Below are 16,112 nucleotides of genomic sequence, written 5' to 3'. Positions count from 1 at the left end.
TTCAATGGAAAGAAAGGGAGATCTATAGATGGAGTTTCCCTACCACATATGGATGGATCGGAGCCGGGGGAGAAAGGGAACAAAATGGTCCACAGGTAGGTGTAATCTAATATTTTATAGCCTAGAAGCCCTTTCAACAATCAAGAAACCAGTGCACAGTTCTTGTGCATGCCACCTTCTTCTATATTTCTTCAAACAGAAACTTTGATATGGCAACACACTGAAAGGTAAGAGATCTGGGTTCTCTGCTCTGTTACTGAGTCACTTTGTGACCTGGGGCAAGTCATTTCACCTTTCTGTGACTCCTCTGCAAAATGAGAACAATCATGTTTACCCACCTTGTAAAGCACTTTGAGATTAGTGGATGAAAGGCCCTGTATAATTGTGAATTGTTATTGCTTATTGTTATTAATTTGATTTTTCCACTGAAGACAAAGACCACTGAAAGTGCTAACCTGTAGTAACCCATGGAAATACTGTTGTGTCACCTTGGATAATATTAAAGAATAACTCATGGCATGGCTTTCCTTCAGTGAAATTACCAGAAAATCAAACAAGAAAAACTGGGAAAGATGAATGAGTTTAAGAAAAAACTGGAAGCAAAAGTATAATGCTCATCTTATTTACATTACATGGGTAAGTGGAAAAATATGATTGGTTTTCTACACCTATGACATTTCAATGAGCCTGGTGCAACAGTGCTCGTTTGATTGAGGAAACCTATTGAACAAATGTCATACCAGACTTACAGAAAATATTGATAGTCACAAAAAGGCTCTATACAATCAAATCACCAAACATTATTATGGATAAAATGGGGAGGTTAGTTGTTTTTCAGTCTGTCAATAGGAAGGTTATTAACGGGGTCTCAGGACAACTAGAAATCTTGTTACCCACCTGCAATTGGCTACACAACTACATTTCTGAAAGACTCTGAGTAAACTTTGATCTTACTTTCAATTCATTCCTTAAAAAGTATTAGAGTCTATTTACGCCAAAGAATTTGCTTTCAGTAAGGAAACATAACACAATTTAGCACAGTCCCCTCATTCTTAATGATTCACATACACGGATTTTTTGGGTCTCTGAGCAACATAACTGTGCAGGTAATGAAAGCAGCTAAACTTCTGAAGAGTAGAGAATGACTGAAGAAAGACAAACACACCTGAGTTGAAATATATCAAAAAGGAAACACACACACACTTCTCTGAAGTTTTCCAAAATATATCACAATGAAAATATGACTAATGCCTGAAAACTGTGTGTCTACATGTGTAAGAAAGACAGACAGAGAGAATATTCAGTGCAATCACAAATAAATCAGAAGATCTTTTTTGGGGACAGATGTAACAAGAAAACAGGCAACTCTCCTCTTCAGGGGAACCTATGATTCCATTAATGTATTTGTGTAGAACAGCGCATAATTATCAATTCCATGGGACAAACCTTCAGCCCAGCCTACTTCTGACCTTAATTTTTATCCCAGGTGTATTTTACCAGCACAATTTAGATGACTTGAACATGGCTGCACCGTAATTTCTGAGCATGAAAAAGTAGATCAGCTGCTGAAATGTGACCATGTCTTTCTACAGCTCCTAGTGCAACACATTTTTTGTGCTAATATTGCTTAGACATAAGAGATCTGATATAATTATACCAGGACTAGAAATTATTAATTCTTGAATAGGCCTCAGTATTTCTCAAAAAAATATGCCCAAGAACATGTGCTTACCAACATGTCCAAGGGGTGGGGGGGAGGTGGGGGGGAGCTGCAACCACTTTCTCTTCCTTTATGCTAGACAGGGGAGGGGAGTTCCTGAAACTTTTTTCTGTTGTAACACGGGTTCAGGATATGGACAAGCCGGAGAACCTATGGCTTATATGTTCTTCCAGCATCTTGAGGTGCCTCAGCTCAATTCACCCCCTCATTCTAATAAGGAAGAGAAATCACTTTGCTTAGTCCAAAATCAGTCATCCTCCACTAAAGTGCAACTGTATTCATGGTCAGGCAGTCAGTATTTCACGTAGTTCGGAAAACATAATTACAATTTCACATCAACTTCCAGTCTCCATTTAACCATGACTTGCCATGTGTAAAAGTGAATTGAGACAAATCCTCAAGGCTCTCTCACACGTTTGGGAAGGACCAGTTCCCCTCCTTCCAGCCACATCCTTTCACCTACAAACACATGCACATTTAGATGGCTGTGGGCACAATACTTGGATCAGTGGGGCACATGCGGCTTCAGACAGTCTGACTCCACAGACCAACTATGACAAGGTGGTTATATTACATCTGCAATGCCTGTGAACACTACTGACGTGGAACATGGGAGGTCTCATGATGGCGCCAGAAATTAATCTTTTGCACCACCAAATGCAAAGCTGTTGCCAAGTGCCAGGCAGGGAAAACAGGATCTACAATATTTTGAACAAGCTCATAAATAACCAGAGTAAATTCTGTAGCATTTGCACAGAATTTTTTTCAAAGTTTTGCATTACTATGCAGTATGGGAAACTTGATTTGGTTGCAAGTACACAAATGTGGAACATATGGTTTAGTAATATAATAAGTACACAGGAACATACACACACCTGTTAATGTCTGATCCATGAAATTGGTTGCCATGAAAGTCACAGCTGGCGTAGATACAGCAGCAACCCTGGTGACTTGCGTTGGCATTAAAGGAGTCATATGAGCATCCACTCTAGAAGCAGCACCTGCATACAGACAATAAGAAAAACATTACTTTTTTCCGCACTAGATACATTTACTAAAAATCTACTTTGCATGTGAAATCTAATTTTAAAATGACCTTATTCAGTTGTCATTAAATATAACTGGGCAAATACTTCAAAACATTTTTGTGAATAATCATTTGAATGTTTAAACTAATCTATTTTCACTGTGTTCATGCCCCTTTTTGTGTTTGTTCATAGAGACAGTGAATTTTAAGCAAATATTCGAGAGTAATCACAGAAGGTGATTCTGAATTAGTTCATATGGAACAGTTTTACCAGGAAACAAATTTTCAGGGATATGCTCATCCAATCAAGGAACAGAATACACCAAATAACCTATTTGCCCATCAGAACTAATCAACACAGCTCTATTTTCTAATATGGATTCCTCACAATGAACTGCTTCTGGACAAGAATTATTCTCCAAAATTATTTGGCAAATGATTTAAAACAAGAGTACATCCAAGAAAATCACAATTTTCTCACACAATTCAAAAACTGAAAAAGTCTAAATGAATCAAATACAATATTTATGATGAATTAGTCACTGTCACTCAGCTCTATTGCTAAATCTATGCTAATTAAAACTGAGCTACTTAGTCTTTAAGGTACATTTCAATTTAGAGCTACTGCAAAATTCATTGTTAAAATTTAAGCATTAATTTTGAGCTATGTGTGAGTTTACTCATATAATGTCTACTCTGGCCAAGCATGATGCAATATGACCAGATTTTTCCAGTCTTTTGCTTCATTGAATAGTATAACTGTAGTTGGGGTAGCTGTCAACCCCCGTTTTTCTATGTTATACAGTAGTTCGTGGGGAATATTTCTGTAGTACTTGCTCTTTGTTGTAGCAGGAATACACAAACATTCCATAAAAACTCCATAAACACACTTGGAGTCTTTTGAATCGCTGATTACAAGTTTTTGAGGGAAGGTTAATAAGCAAAACTATTAACCACATATAAAATATCGATCATACTGTTGACTATAACCACCAATTCACAAAATAAATGATATATCTTAAATCAGACTTATTCCTTAAAAACTACTATTTGTGACTGTTTATACCATTGGTAGCAACTCAATCTGGTATTTCTTATTCATATCTGAGATATAAATAAGCATATACAAAAATGTTAGGACTTTTACATGCTATAACTGGCACCACAAGTACTTTAGAACTCAGTTGTCAAAGATACATAATGCATCCTAGCCACAGACAATTGAAGAGACTTGGCATGTTCAAAGGGTCACACATCTTAGCATATATATCTCCTAACGGATTTTATATAAGCTGCTCATGCAACGAGAATAGAATAAACTACTTCTGTTGAAAGTCCAGTAACTCTCCCCCAGCTCCTCCAGCTTTGATATTCAGGAGACAACAGTGAGATCTATTATTCGACTGAGAGACACTGCCCCAGAAAGTGGTGCAAGCCACAGTAATTGAATCACTTACACCTTTGGCAAACCCTGGGAATGTATTGTAGTGACCTATGGCAGAGCGATGAAGTGGGTGATTTGATCTGTAGGCTTTGTCCATCTCTAGTTTTTAAGGCACAGATTGTCCTCACCCAACATGGGAAGGGCTAGGACCAAGGGAAAGTCCCATTGATTCCTGTTGCACAGTTTAAAATGATCCTGTCACAAATGGGGTTCTGGCTCCCAATAGGGATAAACTGCCTCTTTAAAAAAGGGTCTCTTTTACTTGTCACAGACTCTTCAACTACTGAAGGGGTTTCTACAGCACAGAGGAGTCTGCTAAAAACGTAATGCGTATTCAGGCTGCTTTAACTTTAATTGGTTTCCTGTTGGTGGGAACAACGCTTAACACCCATATCCACCTTTCAACATGGAGTCTGGGGACTATACCACAGAGGTGTCTCAGCTGCACTCTGAAGCAGTGGAAGATCCCCATGCACAGACTTGGGCATGCATGATCTGGGTCCAGAATCTCTACAAAAGTACATCTCCAAGATCACTGACTAATATTTACTGTCTTTTCCAGTTAAAAGGTTATAAAGTTGCTAGTTTAATACATTGTTTCTCCTATTATCAATTACATTTTCCCAAATGAGCACTGAATTTTAGGCTATAAACCAGCACCATGAGGTCTACCTTGCTCACAGGTGAAGAGGATTTAAAAAACACAGTAAGTCATTTTAATGGTGCTCCATTTTTTATAAGACTTGATCTTTTACTGCAACAGAAGTGGCAAAAATGTATAATTTATTAAAGTAATAATGCTTTATAGAACTAGAAAGGAAAAGTTCTTATTAAGGGTTAAAATTACAAAGGAACCACCTAGGAAAAATAAACAAACAAACAAACAAACAAACAAATAAAAGCTCTGCCAAAAATGACAGGTACTTGAGAAAGTGCTAGGAGTTATTTAAGGCATTAAAAGGATGGGATAGATTTTTTCAGTTCAGTGAATACTGCCGGTGATGCATTTTTACAATATAAACTACTATAAACCAGGATGGCTCCAAGACATCATAACATGGCACAGGATAGAGGTAAGGTGATTTAGTCATTTCAACTTTGTTTCATTTTTGTGTTGTGAAAGCAATGCAGATAGGAGTGGCACCAGCCCAGCAGGGATGCTTTCCAGCTCTAATTGACATCAGGAATACGGGACAATCATAGACCAAATGAGAGTCCAAATGTGCTGAAAGCATTGTGGAACTATCAGAGTTATTGAGGAGCAAGGATCTGAACCTATGTAGATGGATAGTTATTTTGGGATCAGAAGTGATGAGTATGCTGCTTTTGCTATTGGCACTTAAAACTACTGGCATATTAGTAGTACATAGTTTTGGAATACATAGTTTCCTTTAACCACAGAGTCAATTCCAGCCCTTCAACCTTCTGAGGTTGATAAATTGCATACTGTGCATGTGTGTACTTTGCGCGAGGGACTTTCAGCTGAGATCTTAAAATGTGAAGCATGTCTGCTTCATGAGTACATTAATGATCTAATAGCACTTTTCTATAATAGTAGGAGTTGGGGCTGTGTTCTGTTCATGCTGTGCAGTGGTAATGGTGGGGTTACCTTCGGATCCAAAAGTAGCTGCATGTCAATGGCACTGTTTTTCGACATACCTTGGGAGCTAGTGCAGCAGGAAGGAAAGGGACTCTGCAAGTCTTCCATATGAAACAAAGATTTACATCAAACAGGATTCAAACAGGAGCAAAAAGCCTTAAATCATGCAATACATGGAAAAGGAATGCATTATACATTAAGGAGCACTTTTATCTTTGTATTGCGGTAGCATCCAAAGGACCACATCAGGACTGGCACCCCATTGTACTTAATGTTGTACTGACACACAAGTAAATGTGAAAAACACCAGTAGGGAAGGGTCCAGATGTTGTGATGGTAATAGAAATAAGATCACATGGTTGCATAGCTCATGGTGGTTCAAAATCATCTGAAATACTAAATACAATTAGCTATCCCTAACTGCTGTACAATCTAGCCATGCATGGTTGGCTGATTTCTTGTAGGCATCAGAACAGATGTGTGTCTTAAGGGATATGAAAGATGAGAGGGCAGTGGCATTGTGGACTAATCCAGGAGGGCTTTCCAAGCACAAGGGGAAGCATGGAATAAAGCAAGGAAATGATTGCGGAAGAAGCGGTCAAATGAACAGCCTAGGCTGGAAACGTTTGGCAGAGCAATAGGAGAGTCGATGATACCAGAAGACCTCTCTGGTCTGCTTAATCTCCTAACTAAAACAGTCCACAGTCTTCTTCCTGCTACCCTCATCCCTTTGGGAGAATAGTTGCCTGCTAGCAATTACCCTTGATGAGCCAGTAGGGGTTACTTGAGGGAAATGCAGAAAAGTTTAATTGCCAGCAGCTGTGGGAAACACTCCAGTAAAGAAGCATTTCATTATCCCTTCTTATTTTTAGTCATTAAATCAGTAACAAGAAATTCCTACAAGACATCTGAGTAGCATGAGCAAGGAATCACTTTGCAATGTACTGTAATTAATTTAATACAGAGACACTAATGGAAGTCTCCAAAATAGATCATACGGAAGAGATTAATTAGATACCATAATAATAGGCACCTTAAATAGTGTTTTACTAAATATAGAAGCCTTTGAACTTGGCAATCGCTAACAAGATATCAAACCATTCTTCAGTTCGAGGAGATTCATGTGGTGATTACTTTTTTAAGGCCTGCCTCTGCTCCTATTGAAGACAATGACAATACTTATATTAATTTTTAAAAGAACAGGGTCTTAGAAGATAAATGTCAGAGTGGTAGCCGTGTTAGTCTGTATCAGCAAAAACAACGAGGAGTCCTTGTGGCACCTTAGAGACTAACAAATTTATCTGGGCATAAGCTTTCGTGGGCTAGAACCCACTTCATCAGATGCATGGAGTGGAAAATACAGTAGCAGGTATAAATACGTGAAAAGATGGGAGTTGCGTTACCAAGTGTGAGTTCAGCCTAACAAGACAATTCAATTAACAGCAGGATACCAGGGGAGGAAAAATAACTTTTGTAGTGGTAATGAGAGTGGCCCATTTCAAACAGTTGACAAGAAGGTCTGAGTAACAGTAGGGAGAAATTAGTATGGGAGAAGTTAGGGCTAGCTTTTGTAATGACCCAACCACTCCCAGTCTTTATTCAGGCCTAATTTGATGGTGTCCAGTTTGCAAATTAATTTTGGTTCTGCAGTTTCACATTGGAGTCAGGTTTTGAAGTTTTTTTGTTGAAGAATTGCTACTTTTAGTTCTGTTACTGAGTAACCAGGGAGATTGAAGTGTTCTCCTACTGGAGCAATGCCCCTCTGCATCAGGAATTATAACATTCAAAATCAGTGGGAGAACACTTAGAACTCCTCGTTGTTTTAGAAGATAAAGTAGCTCTGAGGAACAACCACTGCTCACAAGGGTTCTACCATCTGAGTCTCAGGTGTCTCTGAATATATAAGAAATCTCCACAGAAGATCACTCATATAAGGTGTCCCTCTGTCTTTCAAAGCCTTCCCACCATATCCTCTGACATATTGAGTAAAATCTTGTTTCACATTTATTGGAAAACCATTTCTTAAACGATAATTGCTATGATTTATACTACATAAGCATGTTCAGAAACTAAATATATAATATTTATTATAGAACAGGGGATGCCATTTTAGATTGTTTCCTTTAGCTTTGTAAAATAGTATTAATGATAACAAGGAGGAAATATTTTTCCTATCACTTTAAACAATTAGAGAAACAGGTTACAATGATATTCACTCTTCTAGACTCTTCTAATTTGGGTGAGGCAAGAATCAATATGTACATAATGAATTTCTTGTTATCTCCCTTAGGAAGGAATAGACAGGGAAGGCTAGATAACTAGTTTGAATTTATTGAAAAGGGTCATTTTCAAGATAATGACAAGCTTCATTAAGAAAGTTAGAGAGAAAATGTCACGCTTTGTTCTCTCATATTATCAACATTTTAATATTTCCCTGTAATTTCCAGGCAGACTCTAGGAGCCAAATTCCCTGAAAGTCCATACTACACTATACTGCTGGGTTATTCCCTAGTGGCAGACCATATTCCAAAAGAGAAGGCTGTGGATGTGCAATGTAAACACGATACCTTATACTGAAATTGGAGCCACTGTCTGGAAAGTGGCTATGCCCAGTGTGGCCGGTGCATCAATTGATGGAGTAGTTCTACGGATATTCTCCCACCAGCACAACTCCTCCACAAACACAAGCCATTAGAACTGCTCCCTAATGGAAAACCCACGGAAGACAAGAGCAGAAACGATGCTTGCCTTTTGCCATGGAATTTATACCTCCCTGTACCAGTTTTTGCCTTTGACTGAGAGACATCAGAGTGGCTAGTGTCTATAGTATATATCTGAATTCACCCCAGACAGATGATAAAAAAAAACATCTGAGTAACTGATGAAAGTCTAGTCTATGAAAAGAATATAGAAAGTCAAATTATTTTCCTGCTGGAAGGTTTGCAGCTGCTGGGTTTTTTGTTTTTTGGGTTTTTTTTTGGTTTAACATGAGAGTGAACTTAGTGTTCATTACAATTTACTGATAATGCTTGTGTTCCTCCACATAGCTTTGCCTAGGTTCTTCAATATTTACAATGACTTCCAATTATGATAACCTGAGTAGTGGTTCAATGATGTAGACAAATGGCAATTAAGATGAGACCACCTTTTTGCTTGTGAGCTAAGAAAGGGTGTGAACTCAGGTCTGATACATGTGGCCAATCCCACACCTCCACCATATGGAACTAATGCATTGATCAGGTGACCTTGACAGAGATAAGATATCATTTAATGTATATATTGGGCCTGATCCTGAACCTCTGAAGTTAATGGGAGCTTTGCCATTGATGTCAATGAGTGCAGGATTGAGCCCAGATCACCTGAAGTTTGATATCCTCTCTTCCTTTATAGTTATTTCAACTTTGACACCCTCAAACCACAGATTTATATAAAAAAGTAATCAAAATAACTCATTTCTGATTGCCCACACTGATTTAATCTTTTTAGAAATGCACTGAAGTCCTTAGTCACAGCTTTGCTGCTGTTGATGAGTTGAAATATCATTATAAGCACTTACAACAATTATTCTCATTTCCTATAGTGAAAAGCAATGGAAGTATTTCCATTTGGAGAACAAAATTAAAAAAATATTAGAGATGAACTTGAATTAGAACCCCAAGTCTATCCCTTCGCATCATTTATTTTGCAGGGGAAGGAGGAGATTCGGGTTCCTATCTGAAGATCTAAATCTTTCTCTGTGGTTTTCTTTCTAAGTTGGATTCAGTTCAGATACAGCACCAAATGCTCCAAATCTAACAAGAACAGCTCGTCTGAAGAGAGTTCCATATTTTTGGGCCAAAATCTTGAGAGAACAGCAATCTGACCCAAAACCTGAACCCCAGTCATGGCTTAGCCACCATGACTTACAAGGCACACTAAAGAAAAAAAAACCTAGAACTTTATGAAAACTACTTTAGAATGCATATGAGAAAGTCACAAATGTAAAACTAGTGCAGTGCCGTCCTGTGGCTTGCAATTTATTTCATGTTTGCAGGAACAAAGAAAATCATTCCATGGCTATCTTGACTACCACAATTCAGTGCAACTGCACTTCTATTCCCCCTTTGTGGTCCAGCAACGGCACCCACTCCAGGCTCCTGACTCCTCAGCTGCCACCTCTCTTGGGCAGAGACCCATCTCCCTCTCTCTCTCTCCCCTCTCCTGACCAGGGTTTTCCCATGCTGCACAATTCCCTGTGAACACTGAGTTCCCTACCAAGTCACACTGCCTAAGACTCTATACTTGTCTCTCTCCCCAGAGGCTACAAACGGTGTAATTACCTACAAGCATAAAATACTATACAGCTCTTTCTAAGCAAGCAGATTTATTCTTAATGTTACATTACAGAAAAACATATATAAAACCATAGAAGACCCTGTTAATACATGTTAATAAGTTTACCAGAGATCACCTCAACTCCAACCTCAGGTTCTGGCAGGTGTCAGTCCTTCAAACCCCATCAAAGGTTTTTTTATGTGATCACAAATTCATAACAACTTCAGCTCAGAACAAGCATACCGGTGTATCTGTGTGTCACTCCTTTATACAGTTTGGGCCTTTGATCTTGGGACCCTGGGAACAGGTAATCAACAGACCCTCTTCTCAGGGCATAGCTTCAAAGAGCTGGGTTTTTGCATAACAGTTGGCAGGAGGGAGAGAATTTGCATTCACTTCTCCCTAGATATTCCCCAGGAAATTGACTACACACATATTGTACCAAAGTTCATTCTTGTCTGCTATATTGTTCAATATAGTCCTCTGATCATCCAGGCCCACAATAATACATAACTTTTTGATTTAATATAATGGACTCCAAAACCTAATTTAAAAATGTGTCTCAAAGATATTAAAGGAAGCTGCCATATCTGTCACATTAACCACACATAGTCTGAGATATGAATGAGCCAGCAATTCAAAGCTAGGGATGCAAAATGCTCACACATATATGCACACAAATGGTGAGATGTCTAGGCACATCAGGCATCTGCATACAAAAATTAGGGATGCATAAATACATAATACAATTATGTATGCCTAACTTTGGAAATCGGTGTAACTGTATTTGTTATGGTATATATTTCATTATTTCTTTATAGCTTGCCATATGATTTATAGACATGCACCTTTTGAGCGGTTCATTCTATTCATTCTGTCAACATGTGTATTGTATGTTCAGACATAATTCTCTATATTTCATTGTCTCTTTAGCTCTTTTCTCAATGATGATTTATTTTCACATTTAGTTACAATAAAATTAATAGTGCAGCTCTCACCACAAATGAAAAAATTAGTTCACATCTCTCATCCAATTCATTCAGGCTTTTTTTTTTTTCATGTGTATGAACCATGTTCCCTTGTTCAGTTTAAGTGTATCTTGTGCCCATCCCAATACACTTGATTGATGTAAGGCAATCATATCCTTTAAGGAATAAATATTTGTGATTTTTAGCACTTCATGATCATAAAAAAAGCAATCTTTGCAATAGATTGCTTTGGTATGCAAATGTTAGATAAGCACTAAGGATTTGGTTTTATGTCATAATGTAACATACGCTTTCAAAATGAACTTAATATAACCTTCAGGAATGGAATATTACCTAAGCACAAACCACAAAGAACCTAACACACACTCACATCTACAGTGAGCATTTTATGATTAAGTTAAGGAATATTGTGTTGCAAAATGATAATGAAGTATTCAACATTTATTTAAAAAATACAAGCAACTTGTGTGTAAGTGGAACTATGCTCAGGGAAACATTACTGGAAGCAATGAGACCATATCTGCTGGAGGTTCAGAAATCTGAAGAGTTATTGCAAATGAATCAATGTCCTGATTTGCATATTTGAAGAATACATATTACCTTATTTATATAAATGACAGAAAACGTCCTGAATACCAGAACTTAAGACTGACATGGAATGAGCTTTAGGAACATAGCATTCTCTATTATCCAGACTGGCTCTGGTATCGTCTCGGGGCAGTATCCAGGTAACTCTGACAGCTCCTTGGGGCTCTGCCCCTGGTCCAGGACTGGGTGGAGGTCTGCAATTGAGGTGCTTGTTTCCTGTCTGGGGAAGGGGAGTTCTGCTGTCAGCTGAGGGATGCTCTGCCTGGGGTGCTGGCTCCTTGCTGGGTGCCTAGAACTGGCAGTGTCTTATTATCTTGTTATGGCGGCTCTTGCTTCTCTGTTTGTGTGTGTTGTGGGGAAGTGGTCTGGCTCCCCTGCCTGGTTCCTGTAGCCAGGGAGAGAGTTTGATTATACAGCCACAGAAGGGTTGGAGAACTATGCTCAAGGCTATAACTCTGAGGTTAGAGTCTTGGAAACATAGCATAGCCCTAACCTTCAAGAAACAGTACAGACTAGAGTATCAAACATACAACTCTTGGATTGGGTTGGGTTGGGTTGGATCTGGTTCCCAGGGTGTAGCTGAGCAGCGTGCCTGACATATTCATATTGTGCAGAATAACAGCTGTTTTTAAAGGATTTTCTAGCCCTCATGGCAGCTGAGGAAACCCTCCAAATGTGAAGTAATTTCTGCCTGAGGCTTCAAACAGTCTGAAACAATGACTTGAAGAGGTGAACTCCACTGTTCCCTATTAATCTCAAGACGAGTGATGACATGTCATTCTATTCTGGTTCCATCCCCCAAAAGATCAGCAAAGAGGGTGGGAATGAAGCTGTCCAGGGGTGGAAATTGGTAGTTGCTGCAGGGAGTAAAATGCAGAGAGAAGAATAGAGGAAACATGTAAGAACAGAAAAAAAGGAAGAAAAACAGAGAAAAGACATTTGCGAAGAAGGAGAAACAATGAGCACAAAAAATTCTGGTTTAAAAGGGGTGGGAGAGTTCTCACTGAGTGATACTGAATGTGAAAATAAGGGACTGAACAAATAGACTGAAATTGCAGTCAATTAAATTCAATGCATATTTTTACTTCAACAAGGGAAAATTGTCACGCATAATAAATAAAAATGTAGTTATTGCATAAAAATTGTATTCATCCCTTCATCCCTGTGCAAACCTTGCTGTGACATTGGTGACTGATCTGCTGTAGATTGAGAGGAATATGAAGTCCTGAATTATATATCCCAGCCCAGGGACCATAATTAAACAGGAAACCTGGTCCTCTCCTCCGAATGAGTTTGATACCTTTGACACAGGAAAAGGAGGAGGAGTACTTGTGGCACCTTAGAGACTAACAAATTTATTTGGGCATAAGCTTTCATGGGCTAAACCCCACTTCATCGGATGCATGCATCAGATGCCCAGCCAAAGCGTCTTGTGGCACACCACGGGCTTACCCTGAACAAGTTGCGAACCAAGTTTGGGAAACCCTGATCTAGAAAAAGGATCAATTAACCAGTCTGTAAAAATAACATAGGCTTGAACCATGCACTTTTTATATATCCAAAGGGAACGAGGCTGTTTCAACAAATGCCTCTCAGTAAAATAAGAGAGCATGTCTATGTTTTGCAGTCTCTGATTAAGAGGGTCCTATGACTACTAGAATGCAGGCTCTGAAAATGTTTGTCATTCTGAATAAAAGTTGGGTTTATGAAGCACAGTTTATGTAAACTCTCATCAAGACTACCTGTCATTTAACTGTCTGGAGAATACACAGACTTAACAAATTCTAGCACAACACTACTCCTGAACAAAGAGATCTATTCATTTTTAAAAAAAGAGACTCCAGTAACATCTTACTTTGGAGTACTTTGTTTTTTAAATGGCTAGTACTTTAGTACCCTAAAATCTGTCTAAACTCACTGAAGTGAGTGGGTGGATGATCTCCTTCATTACTTCCAATGTGTCTGCCTGGTGTTGCTCACTGGGAGGCTAATACCTAAGACACAGCTATTTTCACAGCCCATTTAGATGGAGTATAGAATGTTTAATGAGTTTGATGGCAAGGGAGCAACATAGGAATGTTCCTTTTTTCCAGGACATACAGTATAAGACTTCATTCATAATACTCCTATATATCCATACCTAGGTAGGTAATTTCATTAAAGATTAATCTAAAGATAAACAGATTTTGTGGTCCTAATTCAGCAAGGTACATACCCAACTATAAACATGAGAGTAGTCCCATTTCATTAAATTCCAAATAGGGACCATTTTAATTAAACATTCCCAGTAGGAAGCAGAGGTAACAAGAGTCCAGGGACCATCAAACTATTGCAGATCCTAGCCTGGCCCACTTCTGACAGCTAAGGCTGCTGTGGTAGGATGGACAACCCTTTATAACGCCTTATCATTGGCATCAATATAATCAGCAACAGATAATAGTTCTGGATCTGGTGCACAATGGGGCATGGAGTAATTATACCTTTGCATAGTGCTCACTTTTGTGTGTGTGTGTTTTTATAAAATGGCATTCAATGTTTTTAAATGCATTGTATACATGTGAGTTCACATATTTTTCTCTGAAAATTTCTAAAAATATTATGAAAAGGTGGTTTTCCAGATGGCTTAGTATACTTGTAATAATATCACTGGTGCAGAGAGCCAACTTTTATGAATCCCTGATTATGATTCATCCATTTTGACGAATGTATTGACATAATTTAGGTGATATTATATCTGGCCAAGACTAAAATGATGTGGTTAAATTAAAAATGGGCTAATTAATCTCCTAATACAATGACATATGTATTTGAGACTGTTCCTTTAGTAATGGTATGATTATTTTATGACTTTCAGAAATCTCACATTTGTATGTATTTATTGTTTTAAGAAATCCTGCTAACTTATTTTTGAATCAGGGATAAATCCAAATCCTTATTCCACACTCACTGGACCTTTCAGCTGCAGAGCAGTGTTGTTCTTTTGTATAGGGGAGGAAGGTGGGTAGAAATCACCAGCTGAGATCAATAGTCCAATATATTCTGGGACTATGCACAGGGAATTACTCTGTGTGTTCTGGAAGCCTAATCTCTAGGATTTATTAAATCCCATTTGGAAAAGTGGGGTTGGGAGCGATTCTGTGGCCCTCTTAGCCCATTGCCCATTTCCCACTGCTGTTGTGGGGAGTCACAAACCGGTATACTAGCCATAAAGTACCAGCCACCCCATGGGAAGAATATTCTATCCCAGTATTATCCCCACAGCTACTGAGGCTCTATACAAGGAACAGGATTAGCCCCCTCAAACCATAAATTACTTATTTAATTAGTATAGATGTAGCCAATGATCTCTTATCCTTAGAAATATAAATAGCAGATTTGTTCATTCTTTGTTTTCCCAGTAATAAATGTCCTGCCTACATTTGCTGGACTAAATCCTGACTAGGAGGTGGTAAAGGACATTAAGCCATTTACTTCTATGGAGGCTGGCACCATACCATCCAGACCTATACAGGGAGTCCTCGGACTTACGACACCAATCAGCAATTCTGAGGAACAAATTGTAAGTTGAAACGTTGTAAGTCGAAACCGCTTTTCCCATAGGAATCAATCCTATGAAGGGGGGATTGGTTCCTGAACCAAGGCTTGAAACACTATTTTCACCACAATAACCCAGATTTTTGTAGTAAATGAATTATAGATGACTAATGTTGCAACATCAATGTATTTACTGTACACTGTATTTTGTAAACATATAAACTCACATATGCTGCTCAAAGAAAAGGAGTACTTGTGGCACCTTAGAGACTAACCAATTTATTTGAGCATGAGCTTTCATGAGCTACAGCTCACTTCATCAGATGCATACCGTGGAAACTGTGGAAAATGCCAGCAACACAGGTCAGACAGCCAGGGAGAACGGCACGGACGCTGAGCCTCAGCCTATCACAGTTCAAGCTTTCTGATTGGCTGAGCCCGGGGCCGGGAGCCAATCAAAAATGAGAGGCAACCCTATCCAGCAACAAACTACCTTGCTGCCTCGAAGCCAATCAGAAGCGACCCCTTCCAGATCCAAACCAGTATAACGCAATCAGGAAGTGATTTCAAGCTCACTTTATGCAAATCGAGCATCCTAAGGGTGAAACAAGCACCATGGGGCGAACCGGGCAGTCAGTTGAAAAGCGTCGTAAGTGGCGTTCGACGTGAGACGGGCGTCATAAGTCTGAGGACTCCCTGTACTCAGCAGCTCAGACCCAATGTGAATCAGGGGTTGTAGAGTAGTTTTTCAGCCACTCTGTAGCAGAGTAGTGTGCTCAGGAAGGAGTGGCAACAAAGAGCTGTTTTTAAACAAGCTCCAGATACCCCCAAAGCAGACGTCTATACCTCCAGCCCCTCACTGTCCTTCATTCAGATTATTACAGCCCTGTGGTAAA

At 38.9% G+C, this 16,112-nt stretch overlaps 1 protein-coding gene across 1 annotated transcript in view; it reads right to left on the bottom strand.

Annotated features, from left to right (window-relative positions):
- TCERG1L (transcription elongation regulator 1 like) overlaps nucleotides 1-16,112 on the bottom strand; it is a 327,913-nt gene that overhangs the window by 73,210 nt on the left and 238,591 nt on the right. The window contains 1 exon segment of the mRNA XM_073354780.1: nucleotides 2,596-2,721. Within this exon segment, the coding sequence (XP_073210881.1) occupies nucleotides 2,596-2,721 (126 nt within the window).

Source organism: Lepidochelys kempii, chromosome 7 (genome assembly GCF_965140265.1).
Source record: "Lepidochelys kempii isolate rLepKem1 chromosome 7, rLepKem1.hap2, whole genome shotgun sequence".
NCBI lineage: Eukaryota > Metazoa > Chordata > Testudines > Cheloniidae > Lepidochelys > Lepidochelys kempii.
Note: the sequence above shows the minus strand (reverse complement) of the source record. Positions and strands in the feature narration are given on the sequence as shown.